This window comes from Macrotis lagotis, chromosome 3 (genome assembly GCF_037893015.1).
Source record: "Macrotis lagotis isolate mMagLag1 chromosome 3, bilby.v1.9.chrom.fasta, whole genome shotgun sequence".
Taxonomy (NCBI): Eukaryota; Metazoa; Chordata; class Mammalia; order Peramelemorphia; family Peramelidae; genus Macrotis; species Macrotis lagotis.
The window spans coordinates 220,752,381-220,768,632 of NC_133660.1; the positions used below are offsets into that span (position 1 = coordinate 220,752,381).

The window sequence follows — 16,252 nt, forward strand, 5'->3', positions numbered from 1 at the left end:
TTCAGGAATGGAAAACAGGAATCAGTGAAATATAAGAAGCCAGCACTGAGAGAAACAAGATGTAGAGGAGAGTTGAAGCAAGAATCTCTTTGGAAGACTTTCAGAAAGAGGCAACGTGGCATAATCACTAGAGATGTAGCCTCATACTCAAGAAGGCCTAAGAGATGTCCACTTGGTTCTGCCATTTACTGACCGTGTGATCTGGGCAAGTCAGCTAACCTGTCAGTGACCTAGGCAGACCTTCAGTTGGAGAGCACTTTCTAGTCTGCATTGGTAAAAGGAGATTGCTCAATAGTAGGTAGCTATTATCAGTGATATCCTAGTCCAGACCAAAAGGTTTTCAGAAGTTGGAAGTTTTACATAGACTTGGGTTGAGTCATTTGCATTATATCTTGTCATTCAGAAACTTGTGCTACTCCATTCCATTTGGGATTTGACCCAGACTCCTCAGTCTGGCATTTGACACCATCCACATTCTGACTCCTCTCTATTCAACCTGAGAACTGACTATCCCATTTTGTACCTTCTTCCAGGCTAGGGTCCTCACTAATCACAACGCATTTCCAGTTTCATTCTAAAGTAAACTGATCCTGTGAGTCAGTATTGGAATTCAGAGCATAGGGTTGGTACGACTTGGTGGAAAGAGAACTGGATTGGGCATTATCAGACAATCTAGTTCTGAATCCATGTAATGCATTTTGCCACATTTATGTATCAACACCTTCAATTCCCTCATCTGTAAAATCAAGGAGTTGAACTAGATAATCTCTAAAGTCCCTTCCATTTTTCAGTACCATGGTTCTCTGAACTTTAACTCCACCTCCTCTTTGAATTTTTAAGATGATTCTTGTTGGACAAATATTTGGGGATGATTCCTTTAGTGAGATTTTTGGTCTTATAAAATTCAATATGAAATTAAAATAAGCTTCAAGATTTCTTCAGTTTAAACAATTAACAAACATCCTTTTATAGGGAAATAACTTCTTAAGATCTGGAACTGGAAGGGGCATTGATTGCTAAATCCACTTGCTAAGTCCAACCCCCTCATTTTCTCGATGGGGACACCAAGTCTTAGGAAGCTTGGGTAACCTGTCATACACACAAGTAGTAGAATCAGAAATCATATTTTTAACAACTGAGTCTCTTCAATCCAGAGCTAGTATGTTTTTCACTGAACTACACTGTTATCAGACATGATTACTCTTTCTCAGAAATAAAACATTTTCATTGACTTTTTGGATATACTGTTCATGAGACATTTTTGATTATTATTTCTTTATAGCTCCTGATTCCTATGAGGAACTTAAGTCTTTACTCTCAGGAAAATCAACAGAACAGCAGCTTGTGGTGATTGAGAGAATTCAGAAATGCAACCATCCAAGTCTTGCTGTGGGAAACAAAGCAAAATTAGAAGTATGTTACACGTTTGGAAGAAATCTGGAGGGCTGTTCTTTATTTATAAGGCTGCTGATGTCTGGAGGGTACTATAACCATAGAGTGAGCAAACACGTCCACACTGCCAGGATCATTGTCAGTAAGGGCTGATTGAATGCTAGTGTATGTTCAACACAGGGCTGGGGCCATGGTGATTGTGTTTTAATTCTCATATGGACTCAGATTCTACGTTTCATTCAAGCCCCACTCGGTTTTGACTCTATTTCTTCTTCTGTATCCAATTAACTACCAAGGACCCATTTGTTCTCCCTTCCAGTTGTTTCTCAGACTTGTAATTGCTTGAGTATGTTGCCCCCTGCTCAGAATCCTTCATTATCATCAATTCAAGTCCAAATTTCTGAGCCCAATTTTTAGGACCTTCCATAGTTTGGCCTTAACCAATTTTCCTTCTCTTCTTAGAATGTACAGTTCTGTTCCAGCCATACTGATCTAACTAGCTGATAAATTTCAGTTTCACTCAAAATTAACTCAGAATGATAGAAAGCAATAGATTTGAAGTGAGAGGTTCAAATACTGGTTCTATAATTTATTAACTAAGATGAGTGAACTTGGGTAAGTTACTTCCTTGGGCCTCAGTTTCCTTTTTTGCTAAGTGATATGGTGATCTCTAAGGTCCCTTTAGATAGGGTGCTAGTCTTGGTGTCAGGAAGACAGGAGTTCAAATGTGGCTTCAGATACTTGACACCAACTAGCTGTGTGACCCTGGGCAAGTAATTTAACCCTAATTGCCTCCTATCCAGGGTCATCTCTGGTTGTCTCGGTTCATATCTGGCCACTGGATACAGTTGGCTCTAGAGGAGAAAGTGAGGCTGGTGACTTAGCATAGCATCTAGCAAAGCATCTTCTCATTCAAATCCACTTCATGTACTTGGCTTGGCATCATTTCCCTGATATCATAGTTCTATGTATTGGAACTTATCCATATTGAACCCATTTCTGTCCTCATTATCATCACTTTGTGCTCAGTTCTCAACTCCAACCCTGGGGCAGATCACTCTTCACCTTGGTGATTTGTTTTTGTTTTTGTTTTATTTTAGCTTGTAAAACAGAGATAATTATGCCTGCTGCCCTAACTTTCAAGGCTCTGTGAGGCTCAGATCCTCACAGTGTAAACATTCAAACATCATGTCATCTATTCTACCCTAACCCCCTAAGCCAGCCACCTATAAAATGGGCATTTGCTGTCTACAGGCCACTGAGCTCAATGGTGGAGGTGACAAACAAGATACACTTCCTACCCTTGAGTTAATTCAGTACAGTAGGGAAGACCAGTCCATGAACACTTCGAAAAGATAGGTGGTGATTAGTGACCCTAAATACAGACAGAAATGTTGCTAATTCAGAAGAAAGAAGGGAACCATATACTTTTCCAGACTAGGGAGAATCTGATTAGGTAGCATCTAAGGTGGATCTTAAAGGAGGGAGCAGAGTTAGGTAGGCAAAGACAGATAGGAAAATATGGGACTTATTGGAGTCATTTTCAGTCACCACCCTCTGAAATAGGGTAGATGCCATCATTATTATCTCTATCCTATAGAGGAGGAAACTGAAGGTGCATCCTTGCCCAGCATACAACAGTTAATTCCATGTCCAGACATGTCATAAAAGACGTCTTACCAAAAAGAAGTTTTCAGTTTAGTCATTAGCCCCATCTATGACAGAAAAGCTTATGAGCTGCATAGATTTTTTTATTTGATCGGTTCAGATCCGTCCCCACAAGGACATGCTCACTCTGTTCTTAAATCTTTAAATAAGAATTTACTTATAACCCAAGATTATTAAGGCATTCTCCATTGAACTTTGATCTGCAAGTTTCTACCAAACACCCTCAGATCCTGAGTACAATCGCATTCTCCTGGTGTCTTGAGGTAAACACCCCAGGAACAGGTCAGATCTGCAGGTGTGAACCCCAAAACATTGTTTACTAGGAATGTTCCCTAGCTCTCTACTCTGGAATATGCTTTGATCAACATGCTTCAGTTTAGTGTGCTCAGGAAGTTTCTTTTCCTTGGATCAAGTCAGCTGATAGGGAATATCTCAGTTTAATCCTTCACCCTTCAACATCTAAGACCAAACCAAAAAAAAAAAAATCCTTCAGCAGCAATAGCTAAAAGCCTCCCTTAGTCCCTTCTGCAGATTCCTGTACCTCAAAATTGAACTTCCATGAATATTAAGACATTGTTATGTTCACAGTGGTTTTATTTGTGTTGATCTTATCTTCTTAGAGGGGCAGAGCTCATTCTTTTTATCTGTCTATATCCCTGGAACTTGCCTCCCAGGAACTAACCTAGCAAGAAGCAAAGGTGCTCAATAAGTAAACAACCCTCTTGTTGCTTTCAGTTCAGATGGATGGGTCCCAGAAGAGAAGAATTCAATCAAAGTAATGGAAAGTGTCCCAAGGAGGACCCCAGACTCCCAGAGCTGTAACTCTGCTGCCAGTTAGCTCTGTAACCTTGCTTGAGCCCTTCCCTTCTCTAGTCTCATCCATCACCTCTATCAAACAAGATGGTCAGACCAAGAAAGGGACCTTAGGAGCGTCTGATCCACTCCTTTTAGTTTACAGAGGAAGAAACCACTATCCAAAGAGGGAAAATCATTTGCCCTCAGGTTGTATAGTGAGATTAGTGACCAAGTCTCACATGTGACAGACTAATGTCTGTCTCAAGGATACTAATTGTATTCTCTGACTTGGTGGTGATAAAGGAAGAATAAGAGAAAGGGGAGAGCTGGCAATAGAGATGAAATGAAGAGGAGGAAAGATAGGGTGTAGGCAGGCATCAGCTTAACCATCCCGGGTGGTCTTCAATTCTTTTGCCTCACATTCTGTCTTGCCTGCCTGTAGGTACTCTTCTCTTCCCTCTTCCAGTATTTTGATACATACCAGTAACTCTGACCAGGAATGAGGAAACCTGAGATGTATGATATTGGTCAAGTCATTTTGCTTCTAAGGCTTTTGGTTCTGCTGAATATGCTGCAGTTAATTTAATTGATGAACCTTGAAATTGCAAAGGATCTATTCTCTTAATGTCTCTCCACATGTTTTTAGGTGGAAAGCCTGGGTACTGATAGTATTTAAATGATGAGAATTATTTTCCTTTTTATATTAATCAGTATATCATTTTCTTGTTGATGTTCTTATAGAAACTGTTTGGCTTCCTCTTGGAGTACATTGGGGATTTGGCTACTAAGACTCCACCAGATCTAAAGACTATTGACAAGTTAGTTGTGTAAGTAAAAAATGGTATTACGTTCTTTGAAATAGATTGTGATTTTTTCAAAAATGGGACAGCTAGTGGCGCAGTGGATAGAGCCCTGGACCTGGAGTCAGGAGTACTTGAGTTCAAGTCTGGCCTAAGCCACTTAATAATTACCTAGCTGTGTGACCTTGGGCAAGTCACTTAACCCCATTGCCTTAAATAAATAAACAAAAAGTTTTTTAAATGCATCCAGGATATTATAAAGGGATTAAGGTGCTTCATGTGGCCCCATTATCTGTGCCCCGTAAATATTTAAAATCTCCTAGACCAGGAAAGGGACCTTAGGAGCATCTGATCCAATCCTTTTATTTTATAGTGGAAGAAACTACTATTCAAAGAAGAAAAATCATTTGCCCTCAAGTCGTTTAGTGAGATTCATGACCAAGTCTGAGCTAAAACACAGGTCTGTTAGAAAGGTTATGGTCTTGATCATTCAGAAATCTAGCAGAATATGAAAAAGTGAATTTGACCAAAGACCTTCTAGTTTTAATTATTAACAGGAGTTTAGTGTTGAAGCCAATCAGTAACAACTAACAGGTAACTTTACATTGGTGTTGCAATGAGGTGGAGTTCTGGTTCATTTTTTTTTTCTCCTCTGTCTTGGTTTTATTATCTGGAGTGGTTGGATGATGACTTGTGTTTCTGGTTAACAGGCAGTTGTACAATCTTTGCCAGATGTTTCCTGAATTTGCAAGCAGTTCTGTTAAATTTGTCCTCAGAGACGTTGTTCATGAGATGGAAGAAATGATTGAAATCAAAGGTCGTGCAGCATTTCCGGGATTAGATGTGGTAAGTAACATGTTCTGTTGAATAAAAATTAGTTATTTTTCTCATAATGTACAATTTAGACATTAAGTTCTATTTTACATTTCTCAAAAAGGCTAGTTAGAATATAATACAGTGTTGCTTCCAAAGCTTGTGTAGTCCCCAGGGCTTCATGAATACTCTGAAAAATGGAATCAAATAAGACCTAGGAGAATTTTTCATGTATGAACAATTAAGTAAAATATTTTTAATAAAAAAAGCCTAAATTTGATTCAAAATCACTAGGACCTTATTTTAATTTTGATACCTAATAGAATTTAAATAATCCAATGATCACTCACTTCTGAAGCACCATCAGTACACACTAGAGGAATCCAAGGCCTTGATCAAGATTTGGGAGAGCTTCAGCATCGTGTCCACTTCTTCTACCAGACCTATTGTCTAACCCATCCCAGCTTATGGTGTACTCTCCCAAAGTCATTCCCCACAATCTGGCAACAAGGAGCAGGATGAAAAGTTAGACTGTCTGCTTTAACATCATCTTCCATTTTACTAAGGAGGTTTAGAGAGACTTGCTACTAAGGTTTGTTGATGTCTGTAGTCATAGCTTCCAAATTGTCTTACTCCAAGTTCAGTATTTTCCCCTTTTAGAACACATCATCTTTCTTGAGCCCAAATTAACCTATTTTCCTAATGGTCAAAAACATTTATCAGCCTCTCTTTCTTAATAATAACCATTGTTAATGACTAAACTTTTGAAATAGAAGTGTGTGATGTGCCTTAGACTTTCACATGACTTTTGTATTTTAGTGGCTACTCTAATACATAATTGTGCTAACTTGTGATGTACTCTAAAGTATTACAAATTGGAAGGGGTCAGACCAATTAGTAGTTATTAACCATTTCCTATACCGTTATAAGATCACTTATCCTGTGATTCCCCATCTACATGGGGATTGAGACCTTACCTTAAAATAATTTTATTGCCCCTACTTTGACTTTCAATATTTCAATATGTTGTATAGTAGGTATTTAAGTTTTAAGAGTTTTTATTTTTTTAAAGATTTCATAAGATTTCTTGGAGTATAACAAAGCTAAGGTCAGAAATTAGATTTCCCAGCTTATTGGCATCTGTGGTCAAATAACTAATTAACATACTAGAATATCATAAATTTTAAAATCATCGCCTACCCTAAGCCCCACTAACCTTGAGATTAAAGAATAAATGAGATTTATTTAAATGAGTCCAAATATTTGATCACAAGGTCAAGAAAATAAGAGCTTTAGAAGTTACCTAGTTAGATTTTCCTTCTTTTTATAGAGGAAAAAACTAAAGGAAAGAACTTGCCCAAGGTCATACTTCAAAGAAGTAGTTTGACAATTTGTAGCTACTGTCTCCTGATTTCAGTTCCAGCCCATGTTTTGTGAGGTGACACTGCTCAGGGAACAGCATATACTAGAGGTATTTGATCCTTTTGTAAAGTGAACAGAAATTAAATAAACATAGATAGGGAGCAAGAAAAAGAATGTTCAGATTATAGTGAGGCCCCACCACAGCAGTATGGTACTCCCACACTTGGGAAGCAAGAGCAGGAAATGACCCTGATATGCCACAAGTAGGAATAGAGGCATTTTTATTCACTTTAGGAATCTGAGCCTCTTATCAGACTCTTTAAAGTATTGGTTTTACTAATCAAAAGCCCCTGAAGATGATATCTGTGCTCCTCATAAACTAGTTGTTTGGGATAAAGTGTGAACTCTAGTCTTTTCTGAAATGATCACAGTGATAAAAAACAGTTCTTCTTAACCTCAAAGGTTCCATCCTAATTCCAGATTCATTTTAAAAGTAGAGAGATAACTATATAGAAAAATGTATTCTTCTAACACAGGGCAGGAGTAGAAGTATCCTTCCACAAATCCAGCCTTCCCCCACCCCCTACTCCCCAGGCAGAGAGAATTAAAGAATTGAAAAGCTGCAAGGTAATTCAATTCTTTCTACATCCTCACCTAAACAACTCCAGGACAGGGCTGACTGTAACTCCGCTATTAAAAAGTTTTTCCAGAGTTTGACCTAACATCAGTTTCCCTGTGTTATCTTTTGAACCTAGATTTGTTCTTAGGCTAACCAGAGCATGTCTAGTTTGGGGTATTTTTCTATGGCATCTTTTAGTTTTTGTAAGGCAGTGGGGTTAAGTGACTTGCCTAAGATCACACAGCTAGGTAATTATTTTAAGTGTCTGAAGCCTGATTTGAACTCAAGTCTTCCTGACTCCAGGGCTGGTGCTCTATCCACTGTGCCACCTAACTGCCCCTGAAAGCATCTTTTGATTGCTCTTGTAATTATGCAATTTAATATACAAGTCTGGAACTTTTAAAAATGTTATCTATAGACTATGTCAGTGTTATTGCAAAGGTGGAAAAGGAGAGGCATCCAATAGTCTACAAGAGATGTCAGGTGTGGCAGCAGAAGCAGCATCCATGGGCAGGGATATGCTATCCTGTCATTACTGCTCTCATCAGAAATGTATTCTCTGAGCATAAAGCAAGGGAAGAGAAGCTTCTCTTTCTATAGAATGTTGTTAGTTCCTCTAACAAAGTTAATGAAAGATTATCCCTGGAAAAGACAAAAGGACTTTTAATAGTCAGCATCCTTGCCAGAACATAGCTGATTTCTATAGTCCTTTCCTTTCAACAGCCTTGTGAGATAGGTAGCAGAAATTATTTTAGCCCTATTTTAAGGAGGAGGAAACTGAAACACAGGATTGGGCAGGTTGTTTCCAAACTGGTAAATCTTGGAATTTCAAGTCCATTTAATCCACCAGAACAATTAACTCTGTCAGCTTTTTGACCTTCTAGTTTCAGACCCCACCCCACACATAGGAATTAGTCAGTGATTTCCTTGGTTATGAATCTTTCTGATTAACATTTGCATTTTTTAAAACCACTGTAACCAAGATTAAAAGAAATCTAGTAAATTGGAAAACAATTTTTACAACTAGTATTTCTGACAAAGGACTCTTTTCTAAAATATACAGAGAACTGAGTCAGATTTTCAAAAAACAAGCCATTCCCCAATTGACCAATGGTCAAAGGATATGCAAAGGCAATTTACAGATGAGGAAATCAAAACAATCCATAGTCATATGAAAACTTTCTCTAAATCATTATTTATTAGAGAAATGCAAATTTAAGCATCTCTGAGGTACCACCTCACTCCTTAGACTGGCCAATATGACCAGAAAGGACAGTGGTCAATGTTGGAAGGGATGTGGGAAATCTGGGACACTAGATTGTTGGTGGAGCTGTGAACTCATACAACCTTTCTGGAGAGAAATTTGGAATTATGTCCAGAGGGCAACAAAAATGTGCATACCCTTTGACCCAGCAATACCACTACTGGGTCTATACCCTGAAGAGATGATAAAAAAGGGTAAAAACAACCCTTGTACAAAAGCCCTATTTGTGGTGGCTATGAATTGGAAATTAAGTGAACGTCCTTCTATTGGGGAATAGCTTAACAAACTGGTATATGTATGTCATGGAACACTATTGTTCTATTAGAAACCAAGAGGGATGGGAATTCAGGGAAGCCTTGGAAGGATTTGCATGAACTGATGCTGAGTAAGATGAGCAGAACCAGAAAAACATTGTACACCCTAACAGCAACATGAGGGGTGATGATCAACCTTGATGGACTTGATCATTCCATCAGTGCAACAACCAGGCATAATTTTGGGCTGTGATGGAGAATAAGTTATTGTATTACGTAATTTTGCTATCTCTTTTACTTTATTGTTCTTCCTTAAGGATATGATTTCTCTATCATCACATTTAACTTAGATAAGTGTATACCATGGAAACAATGTAAAGACTAACAAACTGCCTTCTGTGGGGGGAGGGAAGCAAGATTAGGGGGAAAAATTATAAAATTCAAATTAAATAAAATCTTTCTTTTAAAAAAAATTGCATCTTTTAAAATAATTGATCATCTTGGGGGGACCAGGAGAAGAGTGGGATGAAGACAAAGGAATGCTTAATAACTGGACTCTCATGGGCTTTCTGAAAAGCTAACAAGAAGTATATCTAAATTTATCATAAAACCTTTGGAGAGACCAATAGGTAAATGTTAGCCAGCTTTATGCTAGTTTTTTTCTGTATATTTACAATCACTTATTTTTGATTTTAAGTACTTTTGAAAAACTGTATTCTTCTACTTCTCTAATCTTTTGTTAATAATAAACTTTTTCAGCTCATTTATTTGAAAATTACTGGAATATTATTTCCGACTTCTGACTTCTGGCATCCAGTTGTAACTCCTGCACTAGTGTGTATGAGTCAAATCCTGACTAAGGTATGTCATGAAATGTTTAACTTTCATTTAAGACTTTGCCTATAGGAGAAGTAATCTTGGAAAGTGTGAAAAGGCTACAGCCATTTATTAGGTGTGATGCACCTGACATCAGGATAATGAATACTTTCAGGCTCAGTCCTTGATACTCTGTATTCCAAATAGTCCTGTGATAAAAGCTGGAAAAACTAAATTTAGCAACAAGAGACTAAAGGCCAAGGTAAAGGGTAATCTTCAGAACTGGTCATTTCAAGTTGGTAATGACTAGATTAGCTTGTTTTGTTTTGCTTCCCTCTGTTGGTTTCAGCAGGTAAAACAAGGCTTCTAGTTATCATTACAAACTTAAGTTCCCTAAAAACCCAGGTTAATATGTAATAAGGGACTGCAATTGTAAACTTTACCTGTGGTTTCAGAAAAGGTGGATTTAGAAGAACCCTGTCCCCCGATTATAGAAAGTAATCAAACCTCTTGCTGACAATTTCTAGGTATAAACTAGTGGCTCAGACCTTTTTTCTATCCTCTTATTAGTGCCCTGTCATGTCACTCCAAGATGTTATTAAAGGACTGTTTGTGTGCTGCTTATTCCTGGAATATGTGTCTTTGTCCCAGAGATTTGTACCTGAACTTATTAACTTCCTTGCTGGGGTACTTCATATAGCAACTCCCAACAAAGGTATTCCAGGTGAGTTTTTTGAGCCATTAAGTCAAATTCTGTCTCCTCATTAGATTAAAAACTAAAGTTGTTTGAAATTACTATCTTGACATTTTAGTTTTACTGTCTGAATCATACTTTGTATTTATACAAGTTCTGTGCTCATCACGATAGGTGAATCTTATTTCTAACAACGGAATTCTGAGACTCTTTCTTGTGTCAACAGAGTGAGCTCCCGTTTCCTAGGTGGTGCTTGGGCCATTTCCCCATTCTCATTTTCACATATTAAAATGTTTTGGAAAGAACACTAAGTTTGAAATCATGAGACATTCTGACTTTCTCTGGCTATGTGATATAGGGCATGTCTTTTTTTTTTCTCTGTAGCCTCACTTTTATAATTATCTCTGTTGTTAGACTACATGAGCTAAATTAGTTCCTAACTGATACCATATAACAGATATGCTTATTTAATCAGTTAAGGTTTTTTCACCATCTGTTCTTAGGTATCAGTTCTTTGACATTCTTTTTTCCCTAGCTGTTCCATTTTAAATTTCTTGTTTCATGTGTCCAGTATACTTTTTATTTTTCTTCTCAAGGCTCTACTTAGCCTTGTGTAGTTGCTCTCTTCCACATTATTTCCCTCCTGTGCCCTGTCAATCCAAGGACTTTACTTATAAGTAGTTATTTCCTTGGCTTACTTATTATCTCAATCACCTCAGTGTCTTGATGTTGGGGATGTTGGGGAGGGGTGAGTTGGTGAGAAGAAGGGACCTGTACTTGGGTCTTAAGTAAGGGATTGTTGGGGTTCAATTCCAGGTTGCCTGATGGCTCAGTTAATCCTGGATGTCTCTGGGATCTTTTTTTGCTGTTGTGGGAATTCCCAGTACACTCCCACCCTGGTGACCTCTGCCCAGTGCCCTGGTCTCCCTTTCTTTTCCATCAGGGTTTAGCTCTTGCTTTGTGGCTCTGGAGCCTCCCCTGGGCTGATCTCTGCTTCTTATCACCCTTCTCATGCCTCTGAGCTTGTGACCACTCTTTCCTGGGCTCCAAGAAGGCATTCTCCAAATGCTTTGCTACCTACCTGCCTTGTCTGTTTCTGGACTTTTGCAGGATTCCAGTTGTCTTCTGTATACCTTCATATCATTCTTATTCCTTTAACTGAGGTACTTTAAAGCATTATTGAGGTATTTACAGGTGCATTGGATAGAGCACGGGCCTTGGAGTCAGGAGGACAGAAGTTCGAATCCGACCTCAGACATTTGTCACTTAATAGCTATGTGACCTTGGGCAAGTCACTTAACCTTGATTGCCTCACATCCAGGATCATCTCCAGTCATCTGGATTCCTATCTGGTCACTGGACCCAGATGGCTCTGGAGGAGAAAGTGAGGCTGGTGACTTCACACAGTCCCCCTCACTCAGATCCAATTCATGTGCTTGTCATGGCATCCCCTCTCTGAAGTCATGGTCTTCTTCAATAACTAAGGACAAACATAAAGATGAGGATACAATACTGACATTCAGAGCTTAAGTCACACAGCTAGGAAGCTTCTGCCTGGTTTTAAACCCATTGTCTTCCAACTTAATCAAATTGTATCTCTTATGACTAACTTCCTTATCTGTAAAAGAGTCTTTGTATTGAATGGTCTAAACAGCCAGGTCCAGGATGCTTACATTATCTCACACTGCTTCCCTCTCTTTAATCTGTTGCAAAGAAAGAAGCCCAGAGGTTAAGGTAATCAGATATTGTTTTCTAGTAACAGCCCTTAATCCTCTTATTCTTTCTGTCTTCATCTATTTCAACAGCCCCTCTCTTATGCACCCATGTGCCCTCAGTTCTTAGACCTTTTATCTCTAAAAAATAATGGATGGTTGGAAACAGACCAGTACAGAGCCTCCGTTGTGTCTATCTGCTTCACAAGGACTTCAGCTCTCCCTTGGGGCTACGTTATCTCTCATGACTCTAGTTGTGTTTCTTTGAAATTAGCATGTGTCCTGTACTTAGAATTTAGGGTTCAAACTCTTTGGTTTGACTTTTTATATCCAATAATGTTCACGGTTCTTTATGTCACTGTTTTACCTTGACCTGTAGGTTATACTCTGGTGCATCCTTTCAAACCACTAGGAAAGAATTCAGAACTGCTTCTTGTTTCTGATAAGAAAGATATGGATACTTGGCCCAAGAAAGGACTCCCCCTCAGTAAAGTGAATCATGGCTTAAAGGAAAGCAGTGAAACAGAAACAAATCACATCAGGTATGTGGAGCAAGGGGAACCATGGAGGACCCTTTTTGATCTGAAAAGACTTTGTGGAATTGGAAGGAAAAAAACGAGGTGCAAAGCCAGGGCTAGTGTTATGAGTGGACGTCCTTATTATGTTTGTGCTAATACTTTCTGTTATGTTAGCACTTTATGTTCACAAAGTACTTTGTTTACTGCCATGCTCTGAAGCAGGCACTGTGCTAAGGAGGGGAGGGGAATACAAATGAGACAAAAAAGGCCAAGCTGGTGCTGATTCTGTGTAAAAGGTATGGAACTTTTAATAGTGATTCACTGGAATTAATTGGACTACCTTTAGTTACATCGACTATTTTCTCAAGTCCTCCAATAGAGCTGGTTCTCTATTGACTATACCATGTTGCTACCCCTACATCAACTACTTTCAAGATTATCATTCAAGTTCATTTCTCACTAGGACCACCAATTTCTCTAAGATAGTTAAACCATGTTTGTCAAAATCTTTAAACCTGAATGTGTGATTCTCTTGCAGATTATCATGCATGTCTGTATGTTTAAATCTCATTAAACGATGTTTAGCTATGTATGATACACTACCATCTCTTCCTGAAATAATGAAGCCTATCAAAGTCCTCCTTATAGAGCATATTCCAGAGTGTGGGTACCCCAGAGAGCTGCAGGTGAGTACAATCCTAGGTTCATAGAACTGAAAGGCCCTTTAGACATTTCATCTGTTCTCCAGTCCAACCCTTTCTTTTTACAGAGGGGAAAACTCAAAAGAGGTTAAATGGCCTGCCCAAAAATCACATGGGTGGTAAGTAGTGAAAGTGGGATTTGAAGCTGGAGCAACTGTCTCAGAACCAGTCCTCTTTTCCTTGAGTTGTTCTTAACAGCTTAGAAGGTTATGGCAGAGCTGATCTGGGAAGCCAATAGGGGAACAAGTGGATTTTTCAACCACAGAATCAGAGTATTTGAATGTTAGAAAGGGCCTCAGGGGTGCAGGTGGTGCAGTGGATGGAGCACCAGCCTGGAGTCAGGAGTACCTGAGTTTCAAATTCAGCCTCAGACACTTAATTGCCTAACTGTGTGGCCTTGGGGCAAGCCACTTAACCCCATTGCGTTGCAAAAAGCGGGGGGGGGGGGGGGGGGGGGGGGCCTCAACAGCCATCTAGTTATAATTCATATATTCTAATTTCTGAAATCCAGTGTTGTTCTGGAAGATATAAAAATGCATGACCAAAAAGTTCTTTATATCACTTTTTAATTATATATTTTGCTCAGAATTTAAATCATTGAGAATAATTCCTGAATTGCCTCTCTCTCTTGAAGAACTTGTAAATTTTTTAAAAAATACTACATTGGTGGGGTGGCTATGTGGCACAGTGGATAGAGCACTGGCCCTGGAGTAAGGAGTACCTGAGTTCAAATCCAGCCTCAGACACTTAATAATTACCCAGGTGTGTGGCCTTGGGCAAGTCATTTAACCCCATCGCTGTGCAAAAAACAAAACAAAAAAAACCCTACATTGGCAAGGTCATTTATTAAAGTTTTCTTTAAATAAAGAGGTATTTTTTGGCTTGTGGAAATTTGGCTTCGAGTATTTCATACTTAGCCTATTTCAGAAATCTGATTTCTGATTAGATTCCCCATAAGATTTCTCCACCCTACTCCCAGTCTCATTCTGGCTTCCTTCACAGGGTGTTTATTACCTTGGGCTTTTTGGCAGCAACAGAGAAGAGAGGGAAGGACGAGCTTGAGCTAAGTAGAGCAGAGGTTTAAAAATTCAGTTCTTCAGACATTTATTAAATGCCTACTTCTTATGGAGCACCATTGGCTTAAAGAAGACACAAAATTTAAATGATATGATCCATGATCCCTACCCTCCTGGAGCTTTCAGGGTAATAGGTGTGAACAGATAACTGAGTCTCAAGACTACCTATTGAATGCAAACAGAATTGTAAAATAATTGCAAATTATTGCAAAAAGAATTACAAGATAAAAGTTATAATTTGATTATTATTCCAGAGGGCATCACTGGGCTGGGGGCTGGAGTGTTAGGGGCTTTTGAGTTGTGCTTTAGAGAATATTTAGGAAGGTTGTGCAAGGTCAAGAAAGGAGGAAAGACTTTTAGGAGTATTGAAGAGCATAAGTCAGAGCACTAATAGAGGAGGTAAAGTGAAGGTCGTGCTTGGGGAACAGGAGAACATAGATCCTTGAGAACTGGGATTATTTTACCTTATCTTTTTATCTCTGGTACCTAAGCTATTGTCTGAGTATAGTAGACCCTTAATAAATGAAGGTGAGCTGACTTGACAGTCTGATAATAATAGTAATAATAGCTAGTATTTATATAGCACTTTGAGATTTATACAAGTGTTGTATTTTTATTATTTCATGTGATTGTCACAATCTAGAGGTATTATTTATCCCCATTTTGCAGATGAGAAAACTGAATTATGAGAGAGGTTAAGTGACTTTACCAAGAACACTCAGCTAATCTGTGTCTGAGTCAGGATTCAGACTCAGGCCTTCTTTTTTTGTTTCTTTACTTTTTTTTTTTTTAAGGATTTTGCAAGGCAAATGAGGTCAAGTGGCTTGCCTAAGGCCACACAGTTAGGTAATTATTAAGTGTTGTGTTTGAGACCGGATTTGAACCCAGGTACTCATGACTCCAAGGCTGGTGCTTTAACCACTGCACCACCTAGCTGCCCCCTTCCTTTACTTTAAAAAAAATTGTTTTATATTTTATTTTCCTGTCACATGTAAAAACAATTTTTTTAACATTTGTTTTTAAAACTTTGAATTCCAAATTCTCTCCCTTCCTGCCTCTCTATTCCCCATTGAGAAGGCAAGCAATTCCATTTAGTTATTCATGTGTAGTCATGCAAAGCATTTCTGTATTGGTTATGTGGTGAATGAAAACATACATCCCCCTCAGAAAAATAATATGCTTCCATCTGTATTGAGTCACTATCAGTTCTTTGTGGAAGAATAGCATTTTTCATCACAAGTCCTTTGGAGTTGGGTCACTGTATTGCTGAGAAAAGCCAAGTCCTTCCCAGCTGACCATCTTACAAAATTGCTGTGACTTTGAACACAGTACATTTCACATTGCATCAGCTCATGTAAGTCTTCCCAGGTTTTTCTGAGAGCATCCTGCTCATCATTTCTTAAAGCACTGTAGTATTCCATCACAGTCCACATACCAGTTTGTTCAGCCAGGCCTTCTCTAGTGCAGTTCCAGTGGTCTATCAGTTGCACTGCTGGCCATGGCCAGGCTCTAAAAACAGTATTTGCTGTTCATTGCTTTGATGTGATTAGTAAAAGAGGAGCCTTGTGGCCATGGTTTTTGGGGCAGGATGCAGGATAGTGGAAAGATGAACCTGGGGGGAAATTAGTAACAAAAGAGCCCATTGCAGCTCTGAGGCCCCTTGCCTGCCTTCCTGAGAGCTTAGAGTAAAATGTGTAAAGGAGGAGGAAAGAAAGAATGAAATGATGCTGGCAAGGAAGGGAACATACATGTTCCTTTAAAATGGGCA

At 38.8% G+C, this 16,252-nt stretch overlaps 1 protein-coding gene across 1 annotated transcript in view; it reads left to right on the plus strand.

Moving 5' to 3' along the window:
- The window catches only part of NOP14 (NOP14 nucleolar protein), a 65,535-nt gene that overhangs the window by 40,742 nt on the left and 8,541 nt on the right, over window positions 1-16,252 (plus strand). Inside the window, exons 9-15 of the mRNA XM_074229878.1 lie at window positions 1,283-1,413; window positions 4,597-4,682; window positions 5,366-5,501; window positions 9,727-9,828; window positions 10,354-10,507; window positions 12,569-12,731; window positions 13,246-13,393. Of these exons, the coding sequence (XP_074085979.1) occupies window positions 1,283-1,413; window positions 4,597-4,682; window positions 5,366-5,501; window positions 9,727-9,828; window positions 10,354-10,507; window positions 12,569-12,731; window positions 13,246-13,393 (920 nt within the window). The remainder of the gene's footprint in view (window positions 1-1,282; window positions 1,414-4,596; window positions 4,683-5,365; window positions 5,502-9,726; window positions 9,829-10,353; window positions 10,508-12,568; window positions 12,732-13,245; window positions 13,394-16,252) is intronic.